The 23400-nt window shown below is 47.0% G+C and overlaps 9 protein-coding genes across 9 annotated transcripts; 6 read left to right on the forward strand and 3 right to left on the reverse strand.

The window, feature by feature from the left end:
* Nucleotides 1–3469: 3469 nt before the first annotated feature.
* Nucleotides 3470–4863, forward strand: EV420DRAFT_1582200 (uncharacterized protein; the record flags this gene model as incomplete). The annotated part of the gene is given in 8 exon segments (XM_060474692.1): nt 3470–3557; nt 3989–4056; nt 4144–4191; nt 4243–4329; nt 4353–4530; nt 4577–4653; nt 4701–4747; nt 4767–4863. Coding segments are annotated over 8 exon segments (607 nt in total), but the record flags the coding sequence as incomplete, so codon positions are not given.
* Nucleotides 4864–4929: 66 nt separating this feature from the next.
* Nucleotides 4930–7245, reverse strand: EV420DRAFT_1582203 (uncharacterized protein). The gene is made up of 9 exons (XM_060474693.1): nt 7130–7245; nt 6822–7075; nt 6683–6764; nt 6451–6650; nt 6038–6396; nt 5855–6012; nt 5646–5794; nt 5442–5585; nt 4930–5389 (listed from the first exon to the last, which is right to left on the reverse strand). The coding sequence occupies exons 1-9, from the start codon at nt 7218–7220 to the stop codon at nt 5009–5011; spliced, it is 1818 nt and encodes a 605-aa protein (XP_060323528.1). The 5' UTR covers nt 7221–7245; the 3' UTR covers nt 4930–5008.
* A 2432-nt stretch (nt 7246–9677) lies between these two features.
* EV420DRAFT_1650605 (uncharacterized protein) lies at nt 9678–11427 on the forward strand (the record flags this gene model as incomplete). Its single annotated transcript, XM_060478477.1, has 7 exons — nt 9678–9956; nt 10012–10144; nt 10196–10276; nt 10333–10596; nt 10650–10879; nt 10939–11101; nt 11156–11427. The coding sequence occupies 7 exons, from the start codon at nt 9678–9680 to the stop codon at nt 11425–11427; spliced, it is 1422 nt and encodes a 473-aa protein (XP_060323529.1).
* Nucleotides 11428–12260: 833 nt separating this feature from the next.
* Nucleotides 12261–13426, forward strand: EV420DRAFT_1650606 (uncharacterized protein; the record flags this gene model as incomplete). The annotated part of the gene is made up of 4 exons (XM_060478478.1): nt 12261–12404; nt 12462–12896; nt 12953–13174; nt 13280–13426. The coding sequence occupies 4 exons, from the start codon at nt 12261–12263 to the stop codon at nt 13424–13426; spliced, it is 948 nt and encodes a 315-aa protein (XP_060323530.1).
* Nucleotides 13427–13894: 468 nt separating this feature from the next.
* EV420DRAFT_1582205 (uncharacterized protein) lies at nt 13895–14192 on the forward strand (the record flags this gene model as incomplete). Its single annotated transcript, XM_060474694.1, has 2 exons — nt 13895–14069; nt 14130–14192. Coding segments are annotated over 2 exons (218 nt in total), but the record flags the coding sequence as incomplete, so codon positions are not given.
* On the forward strand, nt 14020–15312 carry EV420DRAFT_1582210 (uncharacterized protein). Its single transcript, XM_060474695.1, has 8 exons — nt 14020–14067; nt 14111–14213; nt 14262–14392; nt 14453–14488; nt 14630–14789; nt 14810–14854; nt 14929–15192; nt 15246–15312. The coding sequence occupies exons 3-7, from the start codon at nt 14277–14279 to the stop codon at nt 15103–15105; spliced, it is 534 nt and encodes a 177-aa protein (XP_060323532.1). The 5' UTR covers nt 14020–14067; nt 14111–14213; nt 14262–14276; the 3' UTR covers nt 15106–15192; nt 15246–15312.
* Nucleotides 14919–15978, forward strand: EV420DRAFT_1582217 (uncharacterized protein). Its single transcript, XM_060474696.1, has 9 exons — nt 14919–15042; nt 15090–15143; nt 15198–15312; nt 15369–15388; nt 15438–15476; nt 15531–15573; nt 15625–15712; nt 15769–15798; nt 15858–15978. Exons 3-9 carry the CDS (start codon nt 15284–15286, stop codon nt 15870–15872), a joined length of 264 nt encoding a protein of 87 aa, XP_060323533.1. The 5' UTR covers nt 14919–15042; nt 15090–15143; nt 15198–15283; the 3' UTR covers nt 15873–15978.
* Nucleotides 15979–17160: 1182 nt separating this feature from the next.
* EV420DRAFT_1582220 (uncharacterized protein) lies at nt 17161–18048 on the reverse strand. Its single transcript, XM_060474697.1, has 4 exons — nt 18018–18048; nt 17469–17961; nt 17255–17416; nt 17161–17197 (listed from the first exon to the last, which is right to left on the reverse strand). The coding sequence occupies exons 2-3, from the start codon at nt 17952–17954 to the stop codon at nt 17405–17407; spliced, it is 498 nt and encodes a 165-aa protein (XP_060323534.1). The 5' UTR covers nt 17955–17961; nt 18018–18048; the 3' UTR covers nt 17161–17197; nt 17255–17404.
* Nucleotides 18038–18412, reverse strand: EV420DRAFT_1582222 (uncharacterized protein). Its single transcript, XM_060474698.1, has 2 exons — nt 18166–18412; nt 18038–18101 (listed from the first exon to the last, which is right to left on the reverse strand). The coding sequence occupies exons 1-2, from the start codon at nt 18349–18351 to the stop codon at nt 18045–18047; spliced, it is 243 nt and encodes an 80-aa protein (XP_060323535.1). The 5' UTR covers nt 18352–18412; the 3' UTR covers nt 18038–18044.
* Nucleotides 18413–23400: the final 4988 nt, after the last annotated feature.

Here is a 23400-nt window from a genome sequence, read left to right on the forward strand (position 1 = left end):
ACAGGAAGGGTCAGTAAGGGAGTGGATATTGCAATGGTTTCCCGGAACCAGAGATGATGGTGTAGCTTAGGCTGTTCATACCTCAGAATTCACATTTGCTTCCAGTTTCGGGTTCAGTTCACAGTTATTGGATATCATGGAGTATCAGACATCTCAGGATCAGGGAAATCAAGTGAACTTGCAGGGTCCAGACACTCAATTCTTCATATTTCAGGCTTGATACTTCAAGGCTTGATGAAGGCGGAAGAGGAGCACTTGCCGATGCACTCAAAATGCGGGAAGGATTGCTGAATTGAAAGGTTCTCGAGGTCACACGTCATCTGGAAAAGAAGATGTGTAAATGCCGTAGTTACAGTACATTTAAGAAGCAGAAGAGAATTCGTACGAGCTTTCCTGTGCCCCTAGAAGGCCCTGGGATTATGGCGAATGGAAGACGATACTCCGAGTGCGTTACTTGGATAAACGTGAATACTGCGGTGGGTAAGCAAATATACAGTGAAGCACATGTATCCTCAGTTCTTACAAGCGACTATTTTATTGATGTTAAAAATTGTAGAGCTTGGAAACGAAGCTGAAAAGGTATATAAGCATCGGGAAATTATGTGATCGTGCATCCCTCCCTCTTACCTTTATGCTGCATCCCCACCTCACTCCCTTGTGTAATAGACATCGACGTGTGCATGTACCCCTCTCCATGGTGTCATGTCGCGCTTGGATTGAGGATCCATTATTGGGGCATCGTCGCTGTGATGGGAGGTGAACGCTCGAAAAGGGATGTTTGGCAACAGCGTCGTGTTTGGCAACGGCGTTTGTGTTTGGCACGACCATTTCTGCTCCTCGCACTGATGTCCCTCGATCCGCCAATTTCGTTTGCGCGTCCTCTTCTGGCATTTGGCTCTACCGTTCACCTCCTTTCGCTCGCAGGTATGCCATGCACGTAAATTCAATGTCATGTAAGTTTTCTTCTACTGTTCCTTATCCCATTTACTTATCTTTGCTGTGACCTCAGGATCTCGGTGTACGCCCATTTCTCGACAGGGCATACTCAATTTTGCGGAAGGGTGAGATATGGAACATGGAGAAGGTCGATTCATGTGGACGATGCAGGCTTGATCGTGATCAGATGTCTTCCTGATACAGGTCAGTTGTTCATTCGCCCTTAGTTTTCCATTTTCATTGACAGGCTATCATGTAAGTGGCTCTCTGCCGTCTCCCTAGTACCCCCTCAAGTTTCTTGATCTGTCTTTGTTACTCTCCCCATCCTCGCCTCCATCCCTTCGTGAACGACGTATCGACGTCTGGCCGAATATCGAATATCAAAGGGAGCATGCTATGGGGAGGAGCGGAAGTAAGGGATCGATGCGAGAGCAAGCATCACGAAGTCGATGGACAGCGCTGAGGGGCACCACACTGCAGGATCAGAAGGGACGTGTTTGATTGACAAGGTTCCGTACATGAAGTTGACGTATCTCTTCCGATCTCAGATCCGTCTCCCCTCAACCCCTGCCGTCAACCGTCCATTTTATATCGGCTCTCCTCCCTCGTCAACTCCTTCCCTCGCCCCCTCGCCCCATTCTCCATGGCCCTTGCCTCGAAACAGGCTCGTTTTGCGTCGCTGTGATGTATCGATTTCTGGCGAGCGAGGTGGGGGAGGAGTGGAGGAATGGTGTGGGGGGAGAGTCGAGGACGTGCAGCTGGGAGGGAAAGTCATCCAGACAACCCTCCTTTGTTGCACTGCACCTCGCTTGATCTGCACCGCCTCTGCCCCACCCATCCATCCACCAGCACGACATATCACCACGCCTCTGCCGCCCGTAGCATCGGACTGGTATCCGGGCAGAAGGCCGACTTTGCCTGGAGAAGACATCGAATTTCAACAAGCAAGCTCACGAGAACGCGGATGGCGATGGCGTGGAGGGAGGGGATGTTGAAGCAGAGGGTGGACGATCGGCGTACTCGTCGATCGTCGTCTACCCGAATCCATCCCTTCCATGGGGACTGGATCCCAGTACACCCTCCGCACCACTCACTGTGGTCGACGCTGTCGGTTGTGAGTGTTGGGGCAACATATATTTTGTTGGAGGGCTGTTCAGGTATGTGTTTATATCTCCACGTCTCTGTCCCTGACTGACGACAATCCTCACAGGAATATTGACTACATATTGTGCTGGATATCACTGTGTAGGTTGATCCACAACTCGGGATTTGGCCTGAGGCGAAGTATCAAGTTCCGACGAGCAAGGTGACGAGTACGACGGCGATGGGGATGTCACGGCAGAGGGTGGAGGATGATCGGCATACTTGTTGATTGCACTGAGCTTCCACTATCTGCATCCACCACCTCCACGCAAACCCGTCTTCTTCAAGACCTGCACACCACTCACTTCTGCCGGCGCATGGGCCATGGATGTTAGGGTGACATGTATCTCGCTAAAGGCCTATTGAGGTACATGTTTTCATCTGCATATGCCTTTCCTTGACTAATCACAATACTCACAGGATTATTGACGATGACTTATGCTTGACATCGCTCTGCAGGCGGAACAGGAGTCGTGTTTTGTGCGGAGACGATGTATCGCATTCTGGCGAGCAAGGTGCAGGCATGTGCAATACAAGGGAGGACGACAGTGCATTGATTGGATGTGCACGCTTTACCATGCCTACGTGTACACGCACTCCTTCCCCCACATAATCTTGTCTCTCCGTTGCATGCCAAGTCGCTGTCAGTATGATGCGACTCAATCTTGCTGGTTTGAGTCGGGAGCGACGAGTAGAAGGTATGTGCTCACCGGTCGAGTCATCGATCACAGGGCTAACACGGTTTCTGCAGCAACAGCTTGTGTCGTCCCATTAAGTTTGGTGAGTTTGATCTCCTGCAAAGCTTTGACTACGGCTGATGTCTCGCTGCAGTGATTACTTTGTCTCCAAGACACACTTCAGGGAGCCGCCCACCGGACGCCTTTGCCCACCCCCGTCTAGCCCGTTCCGTTCTAATTAAATAGGCGTATTTTGAGGAGGACTCGGGGTTGGGTAACGGCGTCTTGTGATTGACTCGTACAGCATTGAATTTGGATTTGAAGGTGAGCTGACTTGGCTAATGCTTTGGACGCAATTCTGACTTGCTCATATCTCTAGCTCGTTACTGTCTCTTCCAAGGTAGGTCCCTTGGGTTAGGGTTACAACCGGACCCACAACGGTTCACCTCGGTTGGCCGTTGGAACGATTTGAACGGGAAACTACGCTTGTTCTTCTTACAAAATCCAGGAAGCCCCCCTCATTTTCGTGGAATGTACAAGTACCTTGGGGGTGGGGAAATTATGATCCTACGAAAAACAGTTGAGGTGACTTGACACTGTTTTCATGCCGGACCGTGGTAATTTTTTTTTTTACTTCGCAAACTCACTTTCGCCGATCTATTTACTTTTTGTATCCTACTAGTATCAATATAAATCCTTCTTCTTGGTTTCCTTATTGCCCCAGTCCTCGTCGAGAAATTGCGCTTTTTGTCGTTGTCGAACGTTATCTTTGATGCCAGCACTGCCACTTTGCGGAATGGAGTTCAATACTAGCTCATTGTTACCGTTCAAGCGTTCTCATCAGAAATTTTTGAACCAGTATGTTCGCGTGAATCGTCAGCTTGTATAGAGTCTAATTATATATTGTTAGGTCTGGAACTCGATCTCAAGTAAGCCTGAATCCTTTTGAGGAGACATCATTGGCTAATCATCAACTTCAGCTCGGTAGAGAGAGTTGTAGAGTACCTGGAGCTGCCCCAGGAACCACCCGCTGTCATCAAGTCACACCGGCCATCTGCATTCTGACCGTCGAGCTCAGAGAATGACAATCTAATCGCGGTCGAGAATCTGGTCGTCAAGTACTCTCCCGAGTTACCTGCGGTTCTGTAGGACATATCTTTCACTTTGAAAGCAGGGGAAAGGATTGGTTTTCTCGGTTGGACCAGGTCAGGAAAGTCGACCTCAGCTTTGAGTATTCTGCGCTTCGTAGATCAGACGGAATGGTGTATTCTCATCGATGAGATTGATACATCAACAATTGGTATCCATGATCTTCGGTCGTGACTAATAAGTCTTCCCCTGGTCCTAAGGCACGTTCTGACGTCCTAGAAGACTTTCATCCCACGAGACGTGATCCTCTTCTCTGGCACGTTTAGAGATAACCTGGATCCTTTTGGTATTGTTTGCTCTGTATTATTGTGTTCTATGAGTCTAAACAATGGCGCAGGTGAGCATGACGATGCAGAATGCATGGAAACTCTGTACCGTGTACAGATGATCTCACAGAGCCAGTTCCCTTCGCGACGCACTTCTCGTGCTCCTTCAGATAGCCTTCAGAACTGTCGACATCTGCAGCGTCTCGTCCAGCGTCTGTCCACGAAGACACCACGGATTCTGTATCTGCTACATTTACTGATGTCGATGCTACAACCACCGTGTCTTTGGATACAAAGGTTTCCCCAAGAGGTACCAACTTTTCTCAGGCACAAAAACAGCTGATCGCGATGGCAAGAGCGTCACTCCGACGCAGGCTCAATCATTGTTCTGGATGAGGCTTAAAGTAGCGTCGACTTTGCCACAGATGCAAAGATCCAGAAGATGATCCGGGAAGAGTTCACGCAATCATTACTGTTGATGAGTAAGAGTAATAACATTTGTGAGATTCTGTTGTCTGACCATTCACAGTAGCGCATCGACTCAGGACTGTGATTGAAATTTACGACCATCTTATCGTCCTTGACAAGGGAAAAGATAGCCGAATTCGATATGCGGCTACGCTTGATACAGCAAGAGGATGGGATATTCTGGAACATGTATATGAAGTCTGGTAGCGTCAGCGAATGCAAAGGTTGGGCGTGATGAGGCGTCTGGAAAGGCTCAAGACTATTAAGGTATCACACAATTCCTTGATACATGGCCCTTGGTTACGTCGTTAATTACGTTCAAGCAGCTAGTATATACAGTCATAGAATGAGACATCTCCTTGGCATATATTATAACTTCTTCGCCCGTTTACTTCTCCTCGCGTTCTCTTCGGCAGGTGGAATGTTTTCTTTGTTTTCGAGCCTTCTCTTTTTCTTCTCTGGTGGATTGCTATTCAAACCCGGTCCTAGGCCGTCATTCCCGGCTACCATCTTCGTCGTGCTCCTAGTTATCCGCTGGTTACTGAGGGCCATATCCAAGTTGGATGGTGAAGTCTGTACAGGGACATCGTCCTCTAGACAGTAGCCCTCATCTTCAAGACCATACATTTTCGCAAAGCGCTCGCGGGCTGACTGCGATTCAACTTCTATGTTTTCTTGTAGTCGTGCCTTCTGAATAAGCTGTGCAACGGAAGGAACCTTCCGGGGCCGACCAGCTTTCCCAGGTGCATTCTGTGGAGACGAATTGAACTTAAATGCGATCGCAGAACGTAGTAAGACAAACCTTGAGCTTGGGTTTTCGTCCTGGCTTTCCAAGTGAATCAGCCAAGGCGACGTGCGGGTTGGTCATGTTTGCCTTTAGGTTGTGGAAGTTGGCGGGTCCAACAGTACTTTTGTACCCGTCGAACCGATGGTCTCGAGCATTGCGCTATAGTAAATCCAAAATAACAGGTTAAACACAAATTGACTGTGAATAGCAGCGACTAACCTCCCTGCCGCTCACCCAATGTGATGGTGGCTTTGCACGGATCACGGTGTATACATCCAGTGGTTTACCCCGGTGATATACAGGCACCTTTACAAATGTATGGTCACCTTCTTTGATGAGTATCCCATCATTAGGAACGTAGTCTCCACCTAAAAATCATTTTTTCGGTGTCAGTACCATTACTTCAAAGGTCAAATGTAAGGACATACCTATGTGGTGGTTGGGATCCAGTAAACCCAAGGAAGAAATACGATTGTAAAGGCTAACTGGGACATTAACAACCGCCTTACGAAATACCTGCATGTATCTTGCAGAATATTTTGCATCGACACCCTCCTGGAAAGCGAGGAAGTTCTCACAGCTGTTGCTGTTTGCAACAAGCTTGTTCAAACTCGGGTGTATTGAACTGTGAGATGTATTCAAAGAGGCCTTGATGGAACGCTTCGAATTTCTCGTCATCCTCACAGATTTCAATGGCAGGCATGCCTGGAAAAATGCCAAGAACATGCAGAGCATCGTTGCAAAGATGCCGTCCAAAAGGGGCAAAGACCCTATCAGTACCACCGTCTTTATCACCATTGTTTTTGATGCCACCATCTTTAGCAGACATGCACTCCAGGATGGTTTTTCGATGAAGATCCGAGTTCCTCTGGATATCAGAACGCCAACGGAGAAGACCTTTTTCTGAAAGTTCACGCTCTCTGATCCAGTCGGGCCCAGCTTCAAATGGCTCCCACAAGCGGTCCCACCACTGCATTGTTATTATTAAGCAAATTAATGATGTCCAGAAAATGATAACACGCACCTCAGACCCAGCACGTAAATCGTTCTGAGTCCACATCCGATCGATGCTTGTTACATAAAACCGTATCAGTCTTGAATGGTCAATAAGGAGAAAGACTCTTTCGGAGGATATGAATGCGGCCATGATAGTGAGATTTTTAACTTCCGAAGAGGGATTAGCCATCGAGTGAGGCGGAAGTTTGAACGATCTTAGACTGGCAGCTTTGAAGCATCTTTGTTTGGTCCAGGGCCACGAGACTGTAGAAGCTCGTCAAAAGCACGACGTGGTATGTCCAACAGATGTGCCTCAAGCCCCCAGTGAATAGTGAGGCAGTGCTGAAAACGAGATTATCAGCAAAGTTGTGTATGACAAAGCAAATGGAAGAGAGAGACATAGCCTGCTGCAATGAGAGTTTGTTTTCCTCTTGTTGCTACCGATACAGGCCCAGGAGTAGTCTGACGGAGAAGGTAGGACGACGACCGGTATTTCGCCGTTTGTGCACGTTCATGATCCCATCTGTCCATCATGGTGCTTGGCTCCTGTGGTTCAGAAGAAAGGGAGTAATCTTTTGAATTGGAGAAAAGAGAGGTGTAGTCCTTTTTTGGTGTCCCTTGCGCGAGGGAGCTGAAAAATATAACCGGAGCAGCTGTCAATAAAACATTATTAACATTGAAAACTGAGAATCAAGTGAGAATTTTACCTTCTAGAGGGGTGTTATGCCGTCTCCAGTGTTCATTTCTGGCTTTTCGTATAATTATTTCAAAAGCGGAGACCTCTGGACCTTCCGGCATAGTGAGAGAAAGGAAGAAGTTGTAGATCAACCCGATCAACATTGCAATCAAACGCGTCGCGTTGGCTAGTCACAGTCATGTGATTCGTCACAATACCCCCACCCGAGCACTTGAAATCATTCTCCTAGATTTTTAGCTGTGCCAATTCATTCACTTATTATTTTCTTATACATATTATATGCATGTAGTCATAATTAAGTCACATTCAGAGGTGTTAATTGTTGTCTAAAGACTTATATTATCGAAAAGATCTTGCAGAGGCTTTGCCGGGTTCCTGCTAGGTTGCCGGTCATGCCGCTTGCAGTCAGCCGACCTTAGGCAAGTTTGGGGTGAGGAGAATTCTGCGTTCGACCCTTGCGTGCGTGCGTTCAACTGCGTTCAAATGCTTTCAACTTGCTTGCGTTTGCGTGCATTTGCCTGCGTACTATCAAGAATAATACTATCATGTGTATTTTTATGGTGTACTCAACTACTTTGATGTATTTCCTGGACATGTATCAGCAACTTTCTATGACTTGAAAACAGTGTGAAACTGTCCTGGAAAGCCATAAAGGCATGAAGTTTGGTTAGTATATGTCTTAGAATATAATCCTCTTACTTCAGTATCATTTCGCTTTGAAATAGTTGCGAACCCTTGCTTTTTTGGACTTTTGGTAAACCGGAAAACTTGTGTGCACCTCTCAAATGGATGCAACTCGCTTACACTACTCAAAAACAAGTCACGCATGGGTTAATAAATTTGAACGCGAGCGTCGTTGTAATAAAGGCACGCTGATGAACCTATAGACTCCCGTGGGCGGAAACACAAAACCTAAGTGCGGTATGTGCTAACAGACATGGAATCTGAAGGATGGTTCTAGCGAGTCTAGTCAGGGCACCTCCATGCAGTGACTAAAGCCTCCTAAGTTCGGAAAGATAAAGAAATTTCTCTACTAGTAGCATAGAGGGCAGTAGCGAACTATAAAATTCGCAGGAAGGGAAGTAATTGGGAAAGGGATTCTAGAAGAGGCCCTAAAATGAATCAGTAAACGTACAAGGACTATATCTTGTTCCTGTTGCAACTCTAGCTGCAAGTGCAACAAATAAGAGCTTTAAAGAGACTGTCCAAGTTCTAGCTGCGAACTCAGAGGCTGTAGCGAATTATTAAACTCATGCAGTGAGGTTGAATTGAAGTGATGAGGATCGGTCTGATACTCGACGAGACTTTCTCTGGCTGCGAGAAAGCGAAGGCGTTGATGGGAGGGATGAAAATGCTGTCTCCTAGCTGCGGAAGCAAGTGAATTTGTTTGCGAAGCAAAGCAATAAAAGAGTTTCCTAGTGGCGGGACTCCTAATTACTTTGCGTAGAAGAGAGGGATGGGTTGTAAGCACAAGTAACCATTAAAGGTTCACCGTTGCTTAGAGAAATAAAGGTTTCGAGACGAAGTTCTAGCAGCAAAATGTCTTTATTGCACTACTTCAAGGGTGTATGTTGTATGGTGTAGGTGTTAGGGATCGAAGGTAAGCGTAGAGAATAATCTGGGGTCTCCCTTATTCTCCTCCATACATTTCTAAACTCGCGAACTTAAATACTCGCTACACTGGCTAACTAAGCTACCTTACTCTAGCACTAAGATTACTATAGCGCACATTATTCAAGTTTTTACTTAGCAAAGTTTGTAAGTATGCACAGTTACTGCGCCTAAGGCTATACTAATATTACCAAGAGTCTTCACTAATCAGCTTTCCAATACTTTCGATGATTAACTCTCTATGGCTGCGGCTGACTTGCCGTAGTTCTAACTACGCGACGCGTTTTGGAAGGCTACTCGTGGATAATTCGTGACTGCCGGGGGGTTTCACGTGGGGTGGCAGTGCGGATTCTAGACTACGAGGCACAACGTCCGCGGGGAGAAGGGAAGGATCAATAGGGCCGATGCCGATGACATCATACGTGAATCAATAACTTCGCGTGCTGATCGTCGATTGGCATGGTGTAACTTGTATCTTGCTTGCAATCATTGAATTAGGGAAAGTCCGCTATAGGGACAAGTTTGATAAACTGTAGGTTATTTCCGCGATTTCAGAGCGCACAGAGCCTAGAGGCTCATCATCTCCCCCTGACTATAATTTTTAATTGCATTGTCGTCATGTTTTTCTCGTCGCGAACTTCTTTTCATTGAATGAGTCAGAAGAAGCAAGTTCGGAACCGGCATGCGTGATTTTTGCCATCAAATTGGAATTGATATGTGCCTGGTCGTTACACTGATGTCGAAATAGAACGCACAATGCTTCGTTTTGACGCGAAGTTCTGACTTCTCGTTGAAAGTAAGAATGTTGCTTGAAGTCGCCGCGTCCTTTTCATGTGGACTCCATCGGTGTCGGTCATGGCTCGTGCGCAAGGTTGCATAGTACAAAACCCGCGTACTTTCCCTTCAAGTCCTTACTTTCGCCGTCTGCGAAGTTTTAGTAGTATAGCATGTCTACTCCTTTTTATAACTCTCTCTTTCTTCTTTCTTATCTCGTAGAAAACCCTCCCGATAGTTCGGGGAGCGCGCCGTTGACCGATGAGTGGGTTAGTGAGGCCTTCACGCATTGGTCACGGTTGGATACTGCGTGGCAAGAGAACGAGCCTGGGTTCTTGTCCGAGGAGGAGTGGGCGTTGTTGGAGGATAGCCTTTGGTGTGTCTTGATGGACATTGATACCGGCGAAGTTGAAAATTCGATTGAGGACTTTAATTGTCTGGCATCCCAAGCGGTAAACACTTTTCCCGACTTTTCTTGTTCTCTACTAACTTTTGTCTTTTCTGTAGACAGAGCGTGGGGTACAGGTGGACTTGATCACTATACCAGATTCTCCACCAGCTAGCGACGATGGCTCTAGTACTCCTCGTCCCGCAGATTATATTTCTCAAGAGCCCGGCCCCCTTCATTCAATTTTTGAAGGTAAGTCCTGGCGACCTTTTCTTTCCTCTTTTTAATTATTTGTTTCCGCAGACTCCAATTCTCCACCTCTTCACAACTATATCTGGGAGGACGATATTGTACCTTCCCTCACTACTAAAGCTGCGGTAGAAGGTACTCTTTTCCTTGCGAATTTATTATTTCTCTTGTTGACCCAAATATTTTAACAGACACCCCCAGTCGCACCCTTCGTCCTCGTGTACAAGGTCGTGCTGTCACAGCGTTGGAGGCGTCGGGTGCGACCGAGGCAATTATTTCGCATGCTTATGGTCTGGGCACCAGTACTGTTCGTTACGTTAATTGGCGCTTACTTGCTGCAGAAGGAATTCCCGAGGAAGAAGTCGTCCTTCCTGCAAAGCGTCGCCGTGTTGAGGATTCTCCTCCCCGATTGACTGCTGAGGAAAAAGGGAAAGGTCGTGCCGTGGCTAGCTCGTGTAAGTGTTTCTTTGTTTGTTGCGAATTTATGACGGATTCATATTTTGTTTAGCTACTCCTGGCCTTCGCAGAGGTCGTCCCCGTAAAATTCGCGAAGAGTCTGCCTCCATGACTCACAAACGCGGAGGTTTAGGTGAACCTATCCCCAAGAACGCGCGCGAAATCCAAAGTCCGGATCTTCGTCCCATTGACTTGATCATTCCTGATCAAGATTTTGATGATTACGTCGGTTGCCAAGGCGCGTATTTTAGACGCGATATTGCCCACAAGTTCGGGCACTTTGTAAGTCTTTAGTTTTGTGCGTTGCGAATTTTCTTGGCTGACCCTTGTAACTGTTTTAGATGAGTACGCCTTGTGATGCCTGCAAGAAGGCCAAGGCCCAGTGCCGCAGTGTTCGGTCTGCCTCTACCAAGTGTGCGCGATGCGCTATTCACAAGCATGATTGCTTGGTAGATGGTAACCGTGAAGTTAACACTCTGGAATGGGTCTTCGTCCCTCAACCTTGTAAGTCTTTTTCTTTCTTTTCACGGCCTTTTTCTGACTTAATAATTCGCTTAGCTATCGTTTCCGAAATTCGCGAGTTCCTTCGTCGCATTCGCCAGGAGGCTCGTTGGATTAACGCGTCGGATAAGCCTGCCCCTTCTTTTTACCGGGCGGCTCATCTAGACAACGCCAACTTGGTATCCGAATTATTTGAGAAGGCCGTTGTCCAAAACGAGTCTCTAATTGATGACGAGGCTATTGAATCAAACGGTGAAGGTGAAGAAGGCGATGACGAGGCCGAGGAGTCTAATGGTGAGAGGGAGGACTTGGGTGAACTCGAAGATTAAATTCGCGACTTCTTGGGCCTGACTTTTCTTGGGAAAGATTGGACTTTTGTTATATATTTTATATCATCGTCTACTTGTAGCACTTTGGAGTGCAAACCGATTCATCTTATATTATCTTGGACTTTTCGACTGAGTTGTGAATTCGAGACTAGGTAGTGATTATACGGGCTCGAACTTATTAGTTCGCGTGTGGTCGTGTGATGATGTAAGTAATCATACGTGATGACCTTCTTTTCTTGGCGAAGTTCGAGTTTATATTTTTAGAAATGATGGGGTAGTGTCATGGGCAAGGCTGCTGTTTGCTTTGCCTGGTCCTTTTGTCATCGAACCGGCACCTTGCGTAGTCATAACTTCTTTACTAATGTTTGTATTAGCAACTTCTCTTTCACCAGTTATTTTTATCTTCACTGGATCGGAAAGTATCGCGTGTTTTCTTTGAGGGTAGTGTGGAGGAAACTTTCGTGTTTTCTCGTTGAGTTTCTTTCATGAGTTAGCGAAATTTTGGTTTCGGAGGGATGTATGGTATGCCACGCGTATTATTCACATGTCACAACATGGTAACATGTCCCCTCCCCCTGACTATGAATTTTTCGCCGTTTTGATTAGCGAATTATTTAGAACTCAGAGGAATATTGTTCAGGAGCCGGTATCCTGATGGCTTGCGAATATTCAAGGCAGAATGCGACGTGATCGGTTCTGGGGCTGTATTCCGGTATGATACGTAGAATTTTCAAGTCTGCGATGAATGTTGAATCAGCAGATTTTTCCGCCGCCGCTAGTTTTTCTTATATAAAAGGCGGTTCCATTAGCGAATTTTATTCTTCGTCAAGTCAATGACTGCTATTTCTTTCCCTCCTAAACCTCCCCCGCTTTCCGAGGTTATTGCTCGTCTTGAGGACCTTGTCTCTGTTCAAGTCCCCAAGTTTGCGTCGCCTGAGAAGGTGGACGAGTGGTTCAAGGCTGCTCGACAGGTTATCGTACGTCGTTTATTGCTATCGCGAATCTTTTTAAAAGGCTAGAGTGCCTATCTCCAGGACCAGATAACTATTCACTACCACGATATTCGTGGGTCCCAATCGTTTACTAGGTTGACACGTAAGATCACCATCTTACTTCGCGTTCACGATTATTATAGTGCGTGGGCACGTTTGCGACTACACTCTCGACGTGGAGGTTCCACTTTTGACAGTTCTCTGTCTCCTCTCTCTCTCCCGCTCGAGGGCTTCCGTGAACCGCCTCCGCGTTTCCCATCGCCACCGCCGTCTCCTTCTGACGACGACGTCCCTATGTCTGGCCCCAACCCATCTCCTTGCATCGTACAAGGTTCGCCATCCTGGGGTCGTTCCTCCTGGTCCATTACAACTTCGCATCCCTCGTCCGACGACGAGAATGCTACTGTTCATGGAACTACACCTTCGATTTCGAAGGGTCCGGGTTCTAAGACGAATGGATCCGAGGTCGGTGGTTGGGTAAGTCTCCCGAATGTTTTAATTCGCTTCTTTACTTAATCAACTTCTTATAATAGTTTGCTACTGGTCCCGGTGATTGGGATCCGCTGCCGACTATCGAAGATTTGGCTGCTAAGCAAGGTACCTTAGGTGATGCCCAGGCTATCGCCGACAAGATTTCTGAGCGAGTCGCACCTCGCACTCCGTTTGAGGGTCAGGCTTTCGGGTCTTCGTTCTGCGCCTTCTGCAGTGGCACCCCTCGTCATGCTGCACATGAATGTCCAGCCAGGAGTACCAAGGTTATTAACTTTCTTTGCGAATATTTCTTTTACTTATTACGAATTATTTTGATTTTATTGATGGCGAAAAGGTTGCTGTTCATTAATACGGCGCTTCTTTTATAGGCTTTCCATATTATTGCGACTGAGAAGATTGACTCGATGGTGTTTGCTGATGAGCCTGGGATGCATCCTGGAACTTTTGGGGTACGCTTTGATCTGCGGTTGGGGAAGGAGAAAGAGGCTTGGGTTAGGTCATTGATGGTCAACTGAGCGAATGGACATTATGGAACATCAAGGATGGAGATATGGATTCGAAGCTTTGGAGGAAATGAGGCAAATATTCATACTACTCATGGAATCAAGAACGGATTTAACGGGATTATCAGGATTATCGCAATACATGGCCTTCACGTCGAGCAAGCTGAAATCTTAAAATGGACCACGAGCCTCTTCGTTCACGAAGACACAAAGCTATGCGAAGTAGAACACTCGAGAGCCTTGTGGGGTATAAACTTGGACATTGCATTCACCAACTACTGAAGCCGTACTTGAGCACGACATACGTCATATCAGGCATTTAGCTGAGGAGGCCGGTAGTAATTATTTTCAATATGGTTTCTATCCACTGTAGTGCTGTAATCTGGTTGATGGTTCTTCCATCTCTATCCAAGTTCAGCCAGCGTGACCATGTCATGTGGCTTGTGTGAGATATATTGGTCGAAGCATTATCCACGGTGTCCATGGCCTACCTTATCTCTCCTTTGGCTACCACGATAACTTGGGTGTTCGATTTGTTTGCTTCTGTCCTTGCAGCTTCTCTTTCTGTCTTTATCCGTTCCCATTATCTGTTAAGGTTACTACCTCCAGGTCCGCCTGGTCATTGGCTACTCGGGAATGAGATCCCTACCAAGTGGTGTGTCGTTCGTGGCATTATTGACTATCATCAGTTTATTTGAGAAGGGCATTTTTGAAGTATGAAGAATGGACAAAGGAGTACGGTCCGATTTATTCACTGACTCGGTTTGGAAAGGTGTATATCGTCATCGGGCATTATGATGTAGGCTCGTCTTTTGTTCTTGAGCCTGAGATTGATATCTGATTGTAGGCTGCTATAGAAATAATGGAGAAGGGTGGGTCACAGACGTCGGACAGACCAAGGTCTATTGCCAGATCTGAGACGTTTTCTGGAGGCCTAAGATCGATTATGCTGAACGATACACCGAGGTGGAGGATTTTGTATAGGATAGTTATCCATCTTGCATAGCACGAGGCTTAGGCTAACGAATTATTCATTAGGGCTTTTCATTCATACTTGAAGACCGACAAGGTAGCGTCTTATGAGCCTCTACAGCTACATCATGCAAAAAATACATTCTCAATATCCTTGATGATCCGAAGGGGTTTACAATGCACACAAATACGTATGCACTTTGGTCAACCCCCGCCGAAGCCATATTAAGTACTGCTAAATAGATACGCGGCATCAGTGACCATTACCTTGACATATGGGAAAACGACGCCGAGGACTCTTGATGATCCCGATCTGCAGGATATGGTTCGAGATTCAAAACGTTTTCGCATGGTAATTCTCCCCGGGGCTTACCTCGTAGATACCCTTCCCATTCTTCGATGGGTTCCTGGTATCTTGCCGAGCTGAAGAGGTGGCATCAGGATTCGCTTGTGTTGATCCGTCGGTGTGTGTAGAATTCAAATGAGAATAGTTGGTGTATTAAACATTGATTTCTCCAGGAGGTTCTATTGGTTTATTCTAGGACGCTGGGGAAGACGTCCCCGCTTGTTTGGGGAAAGATCTCTTAAATAATAAGATGTCTTTCGACCAGGCTGCGTATCTTGCGGGGGCAATGTTTGGTGCTGGATCGAATACGGTTCGCTTTCTGGCTCTTATGTTATTGGCTGTTACAAAAGTGTTTAGACTGCGGCTGCACTAACGTTTCTTGTCATGGCGGCTGCCTGTTTTCTTGATGCGGTAAGAATTGTACAGAAAGAGATTGATGAAGTAGTTTCTGATGATCGATGTTAGCAGTGTCGACGTCTTGAATGAACCTTTGCTGACCGTAAGTTTGAATAGGTCCAACGTTCGATCATAGAGAGCGGCTTCCGCAGGTTATGGCATTTGTCTATGAGTGCTATAGATGGTATGCGTGTTCTGTCGAAGGGCCTTATGATCAGGACTGATAGAAGTTTCGGAGAGGCGGCCGTTGGTGCCGAATGGTACTTGCTTAACAGTCAGTATATCAGTGAAGGGCTAACAGTTTACTAGGAATTGCGCATGCCGCTAATCAGGATTTTATTTGGATCAGTTGTCTCCTCGCATAGCATCTCATTCCTTCCTAACGCTCCTCCAAACAGAAAGGCTACGTTATTCCCAAAGGAGCAACCATTGTCGCTTCGCCTTGGTACGTCTATGTTTCCGGGTCCTTGAACATCTTGTGCTAAAATGAACGTAGGTCAATTTTCCGTTCACCCGATATCTTTCCTGATCCCGAAAAAATTGAGAGAAGATATAAAGCAATTCGTTTATGGTTTTGGTCGAAGGCGAGATTCCTTGTATTCGTTTGTTCTCGGTAGTTGTTGATGTGTTATATCCGTAGAGTTTGTCCCGGAGCACGCATTGCAAACAGGCGAGCGTCACTCTGTGTGCCTACGTCCATTGAATGCTTATGTTTCATGTGGTGAAAAGGTCACTGTTCATTAATACTGCGCTTCTTTTCTGGGCTTTTGATATCACTGATACTATGAAGATGGACCCGAATGCGTTCGCCGATGAGCCGGGGATGTATCCGGACAATTCTAGGGTACGCTTTGATTTGCGAGCAGGGAAGGAAAGAGAGGATTGGGTTAGGTCGTTGATGACTCAATGAGCACCCGGAGCGACGGGGATATGAGATACAGATTTCATGGGAGGAACACAAACAATTTGAACGATGAAAAGGAATATTATATCAATGAAAACGTATGATATACAAGAACATAGAAAGTCGCAGTCAAAAGGTTGTAGCTTTGGGGGACAGCAAGTATCCGTACAATCCCCGACGTCAGGGAACAAAGAGTTCAACGGGATCCTCAGGATTCTCGCAATACACGGCCCTCACTACGAAGGAGCCGAAGTGTCCCAGACGGCCCCTCAGCTTCGTCGTCCATCGATAAACAAGACCATCCCAATGCCCCAGTGACCATTCCGAATATGGAACAGCGTTAATGATGACGATTTCCAGGCTATCAACGTTATGAGCGTGTTCGACGAGGGATTTCCACAGCCAGTCAGAAGTGGCGCGCTCAAGGTCATACTGGAAAGGGTCTGGGCGACGAAAGGCAAGTAGGATTTGGAGATGGTGGAGGGATGGTTTAGTGGGGACGGCTTTGAGCTTCTCAATCAGTCGTTCGAGTGTTATGTGGCCGGCCATGAAGACGTCGACCCAGATGGATATGTAGGGAACGTGTAGACAGTCTAGAGAGGTAAAGTTCGTATCTGTTTGAAATGGGTCAGATGAGGTTCGGAGGGTTTGTAGGTGCTCACATCCAAGGCACGTAGAATGGATGCAGAGTTTCTGCAATGACTTCGGTGGTAATGAGCAGACGATCATGCTGACGCTGTCTAAACCGAGGTCCAAGAGGCATAGCTGGTCGATGCGGGAGAAGATGGATATTCCGGAGCAGTTGGGGCAGAAGATGTTCTGCTCCTTCATATCTGTGCGAAGGTTCAACGTGCGCAGTGATGGACCCTGGATTGTAGAAGTGGCTTGAGCGAAGGGAGGTTCCTGGATGTAGACGTCGTTCAAAGAGACGTATTGGAGCCTCAGGGGGAGGCAGCGTACGAAATCGAAAAAGTTGTTGTAGTCGTACAACATTGATGTCGCGGGTGGGAGGGTCGGGGGTTTTCCCATGTGGAGCATTGTCAGTGGGTAGGTCGACAGTAGGGCTTCGCACCGTCACCGTATAATACCGTTGTACGGGTGCCGTCGTACGGGTACCGTAACCGTACCGTCGAGGGCCGTGTGTACGGTATGTAGCCCTGAATCGCTGGGGAGTAAAATTTAGCTATCCCTCGGGGCTCAGAAGCTAAGTATGAAGTAATACCTTTCATTACCATTTATTTCCAGGCCATTGCAGACTAATTTAGAGGTGTTCTTGCGTACTTGGGACTGATGACGCAACTGTACACCTGTTAGGGGTATTTCTTTATAGTGAGAACCGGTTCTCCAACGAGGGTGACGATGTTGAGGTGTATCAGAAAATAAGCTAGGTATGCTTTAATGACTACATGGTATAGTCTTATGCTAGTCTGACCTACCAAGCCCAGCTCCTTACATACGGCCGTACACACGGCCGTGACGGACGTACTCATACGGCCGGTACGCCGTCGACGGATTGGAGCTGATGGCCGTATACCGTATACGGTACAGTGCGAAGCCCTAGTCGACAGAACCTGGGCGTCTTTGATAAATCGGTGAAGTTCTTTGGAGCCCGTTTGTAAGTGTATGTGGTTCACGTCTTGCAGGAGTGGGAGGATGATATTCATCTGTGGATCAAATGGGTATATATGTAGGGACTTGACGAGCGGAGGGATCGAAATGTCTTCGGTGAATATTTGGGTGATTAACTTCCGCTTCGAGTCTGGGAATCGATATAGAACAAATACTCTGAAAATGTGGTATCGGGCCCTGTCTCGGAAGGAGCGGGATATGAGGAGGAATTTTGCTAGGGTTAGATGGTCGTCTTGGAATTCGTCGACGAAGCGGTCGATGAGCTCCTGCGGAAGGCTGAATTCTTTGACCATGATGGTGCTAGATAATAGATTACTCTGTAAGTTTCCAGTATTCTTTGCGAAATAAATCATTACCTGAGCTGATTCAAGTTTTTTGCAAGGTCAAAGTGCTGTTTGTGGCAGATGGAGGAGATAAGAAGAGATCGAGCAGAGGTTCGGCTAAATATTACATTTTCAGACTCAGTGCACTGTTGCAATTTGAGCAATGAGCATTATAAAATACTTCTTCAAGGAGACTTTGATGAGATATAATACTGCAGAACGCTAATGGTAGTACAGCATTAACGGTTGTATATGACTTGGAAGTTTCGAGGTAAGTAGACGAACAGTTTGTATAGCACAAGGCTCGGAAACAGGTCGGATACAGGTGAGCTAACGCGCAGAAAAAGGCAAGGTATAAGAAAGACATCCCGTTGGACGGAATGGGGACAAACGTTCATCAGGAGGAGGAGGAAGAGGGGAGAATCTGAGGTTGTAACCCTAACCTGAAGAGATGATCCGGAATGTCTTGCACATGATGAACGCGCTTCGATTGCGGCTGATTGCGGTCCGTGGGGGGCTGATAGGCTTTCCTTCCCACGACAACGACGAGACCGACATCGTAGCATTGCTGCTTTCTCGCATTCTCTCTCTTTGCTCTGGCTTCGTTTACGCATCTTTGAGTCTCCTGTTGATTGCAATACCTTTTCCTGTCGCGAAAAATCGTTGTGGCGCAGTCATCCTTGGTACACAGCTGCAATAATTGCGTCTAATAAGGACACTGTGAGTCTGTTTAGGTTATTTTAGAGAATTAGAGGCATTAACGAGCGCATATATTCAGATTTCTCGCGTTGGAGGCAATTTTGGAAGTGAGCCCTTGCCTCCACTTGACGTACCTGCATCTCACTGTCGCAGTACCCTCCCAGGGTACTGGCTATCTAGTCATTTCTCCACTCGATTTTTACTTGTGGGACTGATCTGGTCTTTTGTGTGTATTTTTCCGTGGATGTTCTGGGCGCTGGCAGGTGCAATGGCTGTAGTAAGGCGTTTGGACAACGATATGTATGTTCTGTCCTTTACCTCATCTATGTTCACTGAAAGATGTACCAGGTCCTGATTTATGAGCGAGACCGTATGGCCCATCGGCGACTATGCACCTCTCCGGTTCTTCAATGAGACGTCGCCTTAACGCCCACTGGAAACGAGGATTTTTGTTAATCGATGGATCCGTGGTCTTCCTCCATAAGTAATTATTGGTGCGTCACCCTCTGGCCTTCGCTTTTTCGTTGTTCTAATATACAGCTTCAGCGACGGCTGGTAGTAGCGCGGCATTAATGAGAATTGGCACCTTCGAATGTTCCTCCGAGGGTTGCTTCATCATGATCGCTATCATTCGGGGGTCTCCTCTTTCATAAGCCAATGTAGCTGGCTCTTCCAGCAACCCCAACGGATCTAAGTACAAGAAGTCCAGCTCGACTGATGTCGATGCCCCCAAAGGTATGTTGATTGAAGCCCCGCTCCAGCTTGATTTTGATTGTCCTTGATACCAGGAAGAACGTAGAAACTGGTCAGAAGGCGCGGCCTTCGCGGTTGACATCATAGATCTTGGGGGTGGCGTATGCTTCGTTGGCGGTTCTCAATGTCATATCGATGTAAGCCTCGTTCTAATCTACCTCTCCTCCGTTATGGCGGACTGACTTACATTCATCATGATTTAGTTCCCCAACTCCGTATGGTTTTGCCGGTCGTACTGTTATCGCTTGTTTTATGGACAGGTACGTTCTATATCATTCGCACCATGTTCCTCGCCAACTTTGCCCCAGTCCCTGGATCCTGTAGGCTCCACTACGTGAGAATATAGGGTTAGTGTCGGAGCATGTATGCACTTCTTATTCAGCTTTGTCATTTATCTCTGACCGACTGTCTTTGCCTGTTATTTTAGTCTCTGCAGGAGTTAGGTTTATTCTTAGTAGGTGATTTATGCTCTAGCATTGTTCTGGCCCTAACTCGCGCTCACTAGGACGGCGAACTCCACCCTGATCCGCCTTGTCTGGAAAGAGTGTCTCATGGAATCTCATGCTCAATATTAGGCGTCGTGGGAGATACTCTGGACTCTGTTTGCGGACTAGAGTGTCTTATCTACACAAGACGTGGAGTTGTGATACCGACGTTTCTTTGTGCACTCACTGGCCTAGCTACTCGTGCGTCGTAAAAGACTGTTAATTATAGCATGATGTTCGAGGACTACCCTTCGCTATGTCAAATAGCCCGAGCCATCCAGAATGGCGCAGGCTTCTTATCTTCCGTGGCTCCCCTAACATACCTAGTGCTATTTTTAGTACTCACGCTAAATTCAAGATATGCACCGCATGGTCGTTTCCCCGTTAGCGGGCCATCTCGCGCTGTTATCCCGGGACGAGTTGACATGTATAGTATATTCCGAAAACGAGATTGGGCTTGGCTGAGAGAACGCCTGCGAAATCTGACACGCCCAGTTGGTTGCTCACCTTCGAACCTGAATAGGCCTGCCTATTCCCTCTTGATCTCTTTATCGTTTGATTGATATATCATTCCGTGTTCGTTCTGGACTGTTTACGCCAGTGAAGCCTGTCAACTGCCCAAGCATCTCACCCCCAACATCAAAATTGACCTGGATTCCGAACAGTCCTTGGCGGCGCCTTGGCATCTATCATGGTGTGGAAGCGTCATCTATGAGGAATGCCGTGCCACAATCGTATCTCCCATCGCCATTCGCACTTGTGGCCGTGAACATCTTAACGCTGCTAGTCCTGTACGTATTCAAACATGACAGCAGCACATGGAAGGGTTGATCACCCGTGAAGTATATTACATATTGGTGGGTGACAGTCAAAATTGCTTGACCTTGTGGTTAATGTGGCACGTCAGGTCTCATGTCCTGAAGAAGGAAAGATATGGCAGGAGAGTACCATTTGGGCAAGCTATCTGGTCCATCGCATCCACGATCATGTGTACGTTCCATTCTCCCATGCGCCTTGATCGCATTCACATGTGTTTCTACCGCAGAAAACACCTCGCCACGCAATAAAGATGGAAGAACACACTACCTCTCTGCTTGGAACGTCTGAAACCAAGCGGAAGGAAATTTACAGGCACATGCTAGAGAGAAGCAACATGGCGGACTTCTTCCTGCCCATATGCTCGCGTCGGTACGATAATACCCAGGTCCAGTCAACGTTCGGCGTGAGTTACCGATTCCAAATCCGGTGTGCCCGTTTCCCTTATCGTTTCAATAGCATATGGACCTATTCTTCCATCTGGGTACAAAAATGGTCTGTATTCTAACGGCCTTCTCCCAGGCATCCTTACCCTCCCCATCATGGCTGAAAAGCACGATAGCGTGTCGTCCCGCGATGCGGAGAAAGCTGTTGCGTCTGACATTGAGGCTCTCGAAGCTATCGCTCTCCCCGACTTTTTGATGACTCTGCCTCATGTGGTGTTCCCGCACGCATCAGTCTGAGTCTCTCATGCGTGCTTTCTGGTAAGGCAGGATCGGTAATCGGAGGCTGCTATCAATCAGACGTACTGGCAGGCAAGGCCAAGTGCGGGGTTACATACCTAGGTGCTCTACCGCTCTATCTCTCCACAGAAATGGGCCGATAACAAGCCGAATCGACGATGATCGCGGACTTCACACCCCAACCAACCTAAGTGCTCCCTCCCTCCTTGTCTCCGGCGATCAAAGGTCCAGCCTAGAGGACAAAATTGTGGAGTGTGCGAGACGGGTGCAGTCAGGGATCACAAGGATTATCGGCGTCAAGTCTGATTCTTATCGTCCAGTTCTGTGATGGGAGTTAAGAAGGAAGTTCGTGAGAGTGACGTAACAACTTGTCACCTCAACAGTTAACGCACGTCCCGCATGAGTTCGATCCTGGGTGAGAGACTATAGCCTTATAGACGAGTCATAGATAAACACGTTTTTTTTGGACATCCAGTCGGTGTGGAAGGTACACCGTCTACGTCAGGGTGGGTTAGATTCCTAGCAAGACCATTAAAGAGGCATAGTCCGGTATCATTATTTGTGTAATTCAACGTGGGTTCTATAAACGTTTGGTACTGTAAGATATCGTGCGTTCCTCGTATAGTGACCATATGTGCTCCTAGCAAGATATTAAAACTGCGGCCTTGCTCTTGAATTTAAATTTCGATAACGATTCTATTTCTTGGGCATACCAGTGTTGAGCAAAGAGGAAATTGATCTAATTCCAGATGAGACAGATGCTCCCAATCGTTCGATGTGTCTTTCTTTCTTGGCACGAAACACTACCGTGTTACGAATTCTGGTAATCCTTCCGTAGGGCATTAGCTATCTCATGGCATGCCGCACACATCGGGTTCAAATCCCAAACCTTTTTAGGTGTCAGAAAATAGATGTGTCTTATCTGTCAGAGGAACGTACAAAATTTCCAGCGAGCGAATTATCCAGGAGCTCCGGTCGTCTGATGCATCATATTACAGGAAAGAGGGAATTGGCGGGAAGAATTTGTGTATCGAAGTTTTGGGACAAGCATTTAATCAGCAGCGGGGACGAAAGCTGTTAGACCGACTCAAGGGATGCAAGCAGTTAATTGTACAAAGTTAGTGCTCTTGTGAAATCGAGGGAAGATTAGTTACACGATCGGTGAGCTCATTTCATAACAAAGGTATATTGCACACTTGTGGTCAAAGAATTTATTCCTTCAAGACGTGTATGTGCTTGAGGGCAGATTCAGACTTGATGCACAGGAAGTCGTCCCGTGTGTTCATGTAACAGCAAAAAATCGAAACAAAGGAGGGTCTTGCAGTGATATAAGCATCCGAGAGAGCAAGACCGTAGCTCAAGGAAGTACAGCAGATGCGCAATGTTGAGTCTCAGTAATGGCAGAAGAGAAAAGTGGCCCGACGCGTCTGTTTGAAATTGATCCGGTTTTCGTCCACGTGTCTTGACTCTTGGCCACAACTGCCACGATTCCAGCTTCTAATCCCGACGAGTTTTCACTCGCTGCTCTGTACTATGAGTTGATGTCCTACCCCTGCATAATCTGTGTCGAACTCAATACATTTTCTGAGTGTCCATCTGAAGCTTGTTTTGTCGTCGGACCCATCATATTTTTCTGGTTCCTGTCCCATCATTCATGAAAGAATAAGCGGACTCCAGACTACAGATCCAAAGTTCAGTGTCTTTACTACTGATCGACTTCTTTGAGGTTCTCTTGTTGGGCGATTTGGGGGCGGCAGTTCCTTAGTCGATTTCTAGGCTATTAGGTATGATATCTTGATCGCCATTAAGAAATCCTACTCAGCGGTCGCGAAAAATATGGGAGAATACCCGATTGGAATCTTCAACCTACCGCCTGCCGCCCCCTTTCACCCTACTCTCCTACCATCTTGCATGTCGTCTCCCACCCTCTCAGTCGCTCAAGGCATACGCCCTCCGAGTCGTAGACGATGAATTTGACGG

Source organism: Desarmillaria tabescens (genome assembly GCF_030435595.1).
Source record: "Desarmillaria tabescens strain CCBAS 213 chromosome Unknown EV420scaffold_78, whole genome shotgun sequence".
Taxonomy (NCBI): domain Eukaryota; kingdom Fungi; phylum Basidiomycota; class Agaricomycetes; order Agaricales; family Physalacriaceae; genus Desarmillaria; species Desarmillaria tabescens.

What these genes read in the sequence shown, in the direction of transcription:
- EV420DRAFT_1582203 (XM_060474693.1), bottom strand. Translation starts at nt 7,220, where the DNA reads ATGCCGGAAGGTCCAGAGGTCTCCGCTTTTGAAATAATTATACGAAAA. An exon ending in CTCTCATTGCAGCAGGCTAT is followed by an intron (nt 6,765 to 6,821) that starts GTCTCTCTCTTC and finishes TCTCGTTTTCAG; the next exon opens with CACTGCCTCACTATTCACTG. An exon ending in TGACGAGCTTCTACAGTCTC is followed by an intron (nt 6,651 to 6,682) that starts GTGGCCCTGGAC and finishes GATGCTTCAAAG; the next exon opens with CTGCCAGTCTAAGATCGTTC.
- EV420DRAFT_1582210 (XM_060474695.1), top strand. Translation starts at nt 14,277, where the DNA reads ATGGAGAAGGGTGGGTCACAGACGTCGGACAGACCAAGGTCTATTGCC. An exon ending in TTGAAGACCGACAAGGTAGC is followed by an intron (nt 14,489 to 14,629) that starts GTCTTATGAGCC and finishes ACTGCTAAATAG; the next exon opens with ATACGCGGCATCAGTGACCA. An exon ending in TTGTGTTGATCCGTCGGTGT is followed by an intron (nt 14,855 to 14,928) that starts GTGTAGAATTCA and finishes GGTTTATTCTAG; the next exon opens with GACGCTGGGGAAGACGTCCC.
- EV420DRAFT_1582217 (XM_060474696.1), top strand. Translation starts at nt 15,284, where the DNA reads ATGGCATTTGTCTATGAGTGCTATAGATG. An exon ending in GCGGCCGTTGGTGCCGAATG is followed by an intron (nt 15,389 to 15,437) that starts GTACTTGCTTAA and finishes ACAGTTTACTAG; the next exon opens with GAATTGCGCATGCCGCTAAT. An exon ending in ACCATTGTCGCTTCGCCTTG is followed by an intron (nt 15,574 to 15,624) that starts GTACGTCTATGT and finishes AAATGAACGTAG; the next exon opens with GTCAATTTTCCGTTCACCCG.
- EV420DRAFT_1582220 (XM_060474697.1), bottom strand. Translation starts at nt 17,954, where the DNA reads ATGGTCAAAGAATTCAGCCTTCCGCAGGAGCTCATCGACCGCTTCGTC.
- EV420DRAFT_1582222 (XM_060474698.1), bottom strand. Translation starts at nt 18,351, where the DNA reads ATGTCTTTCTTATACCTTGCCTTTTTCTGCGCGTTAGCTCACCTGTAT. An exon ending in ATCAAAGTCTCCTTGAAGAA is followed by an intron (nt 18,102 to 18,165) that starts GTATTTTATAAT and finishes TGTAATATTTAG; the next exon opens with CCGAACCTCTGCTCGATCTC.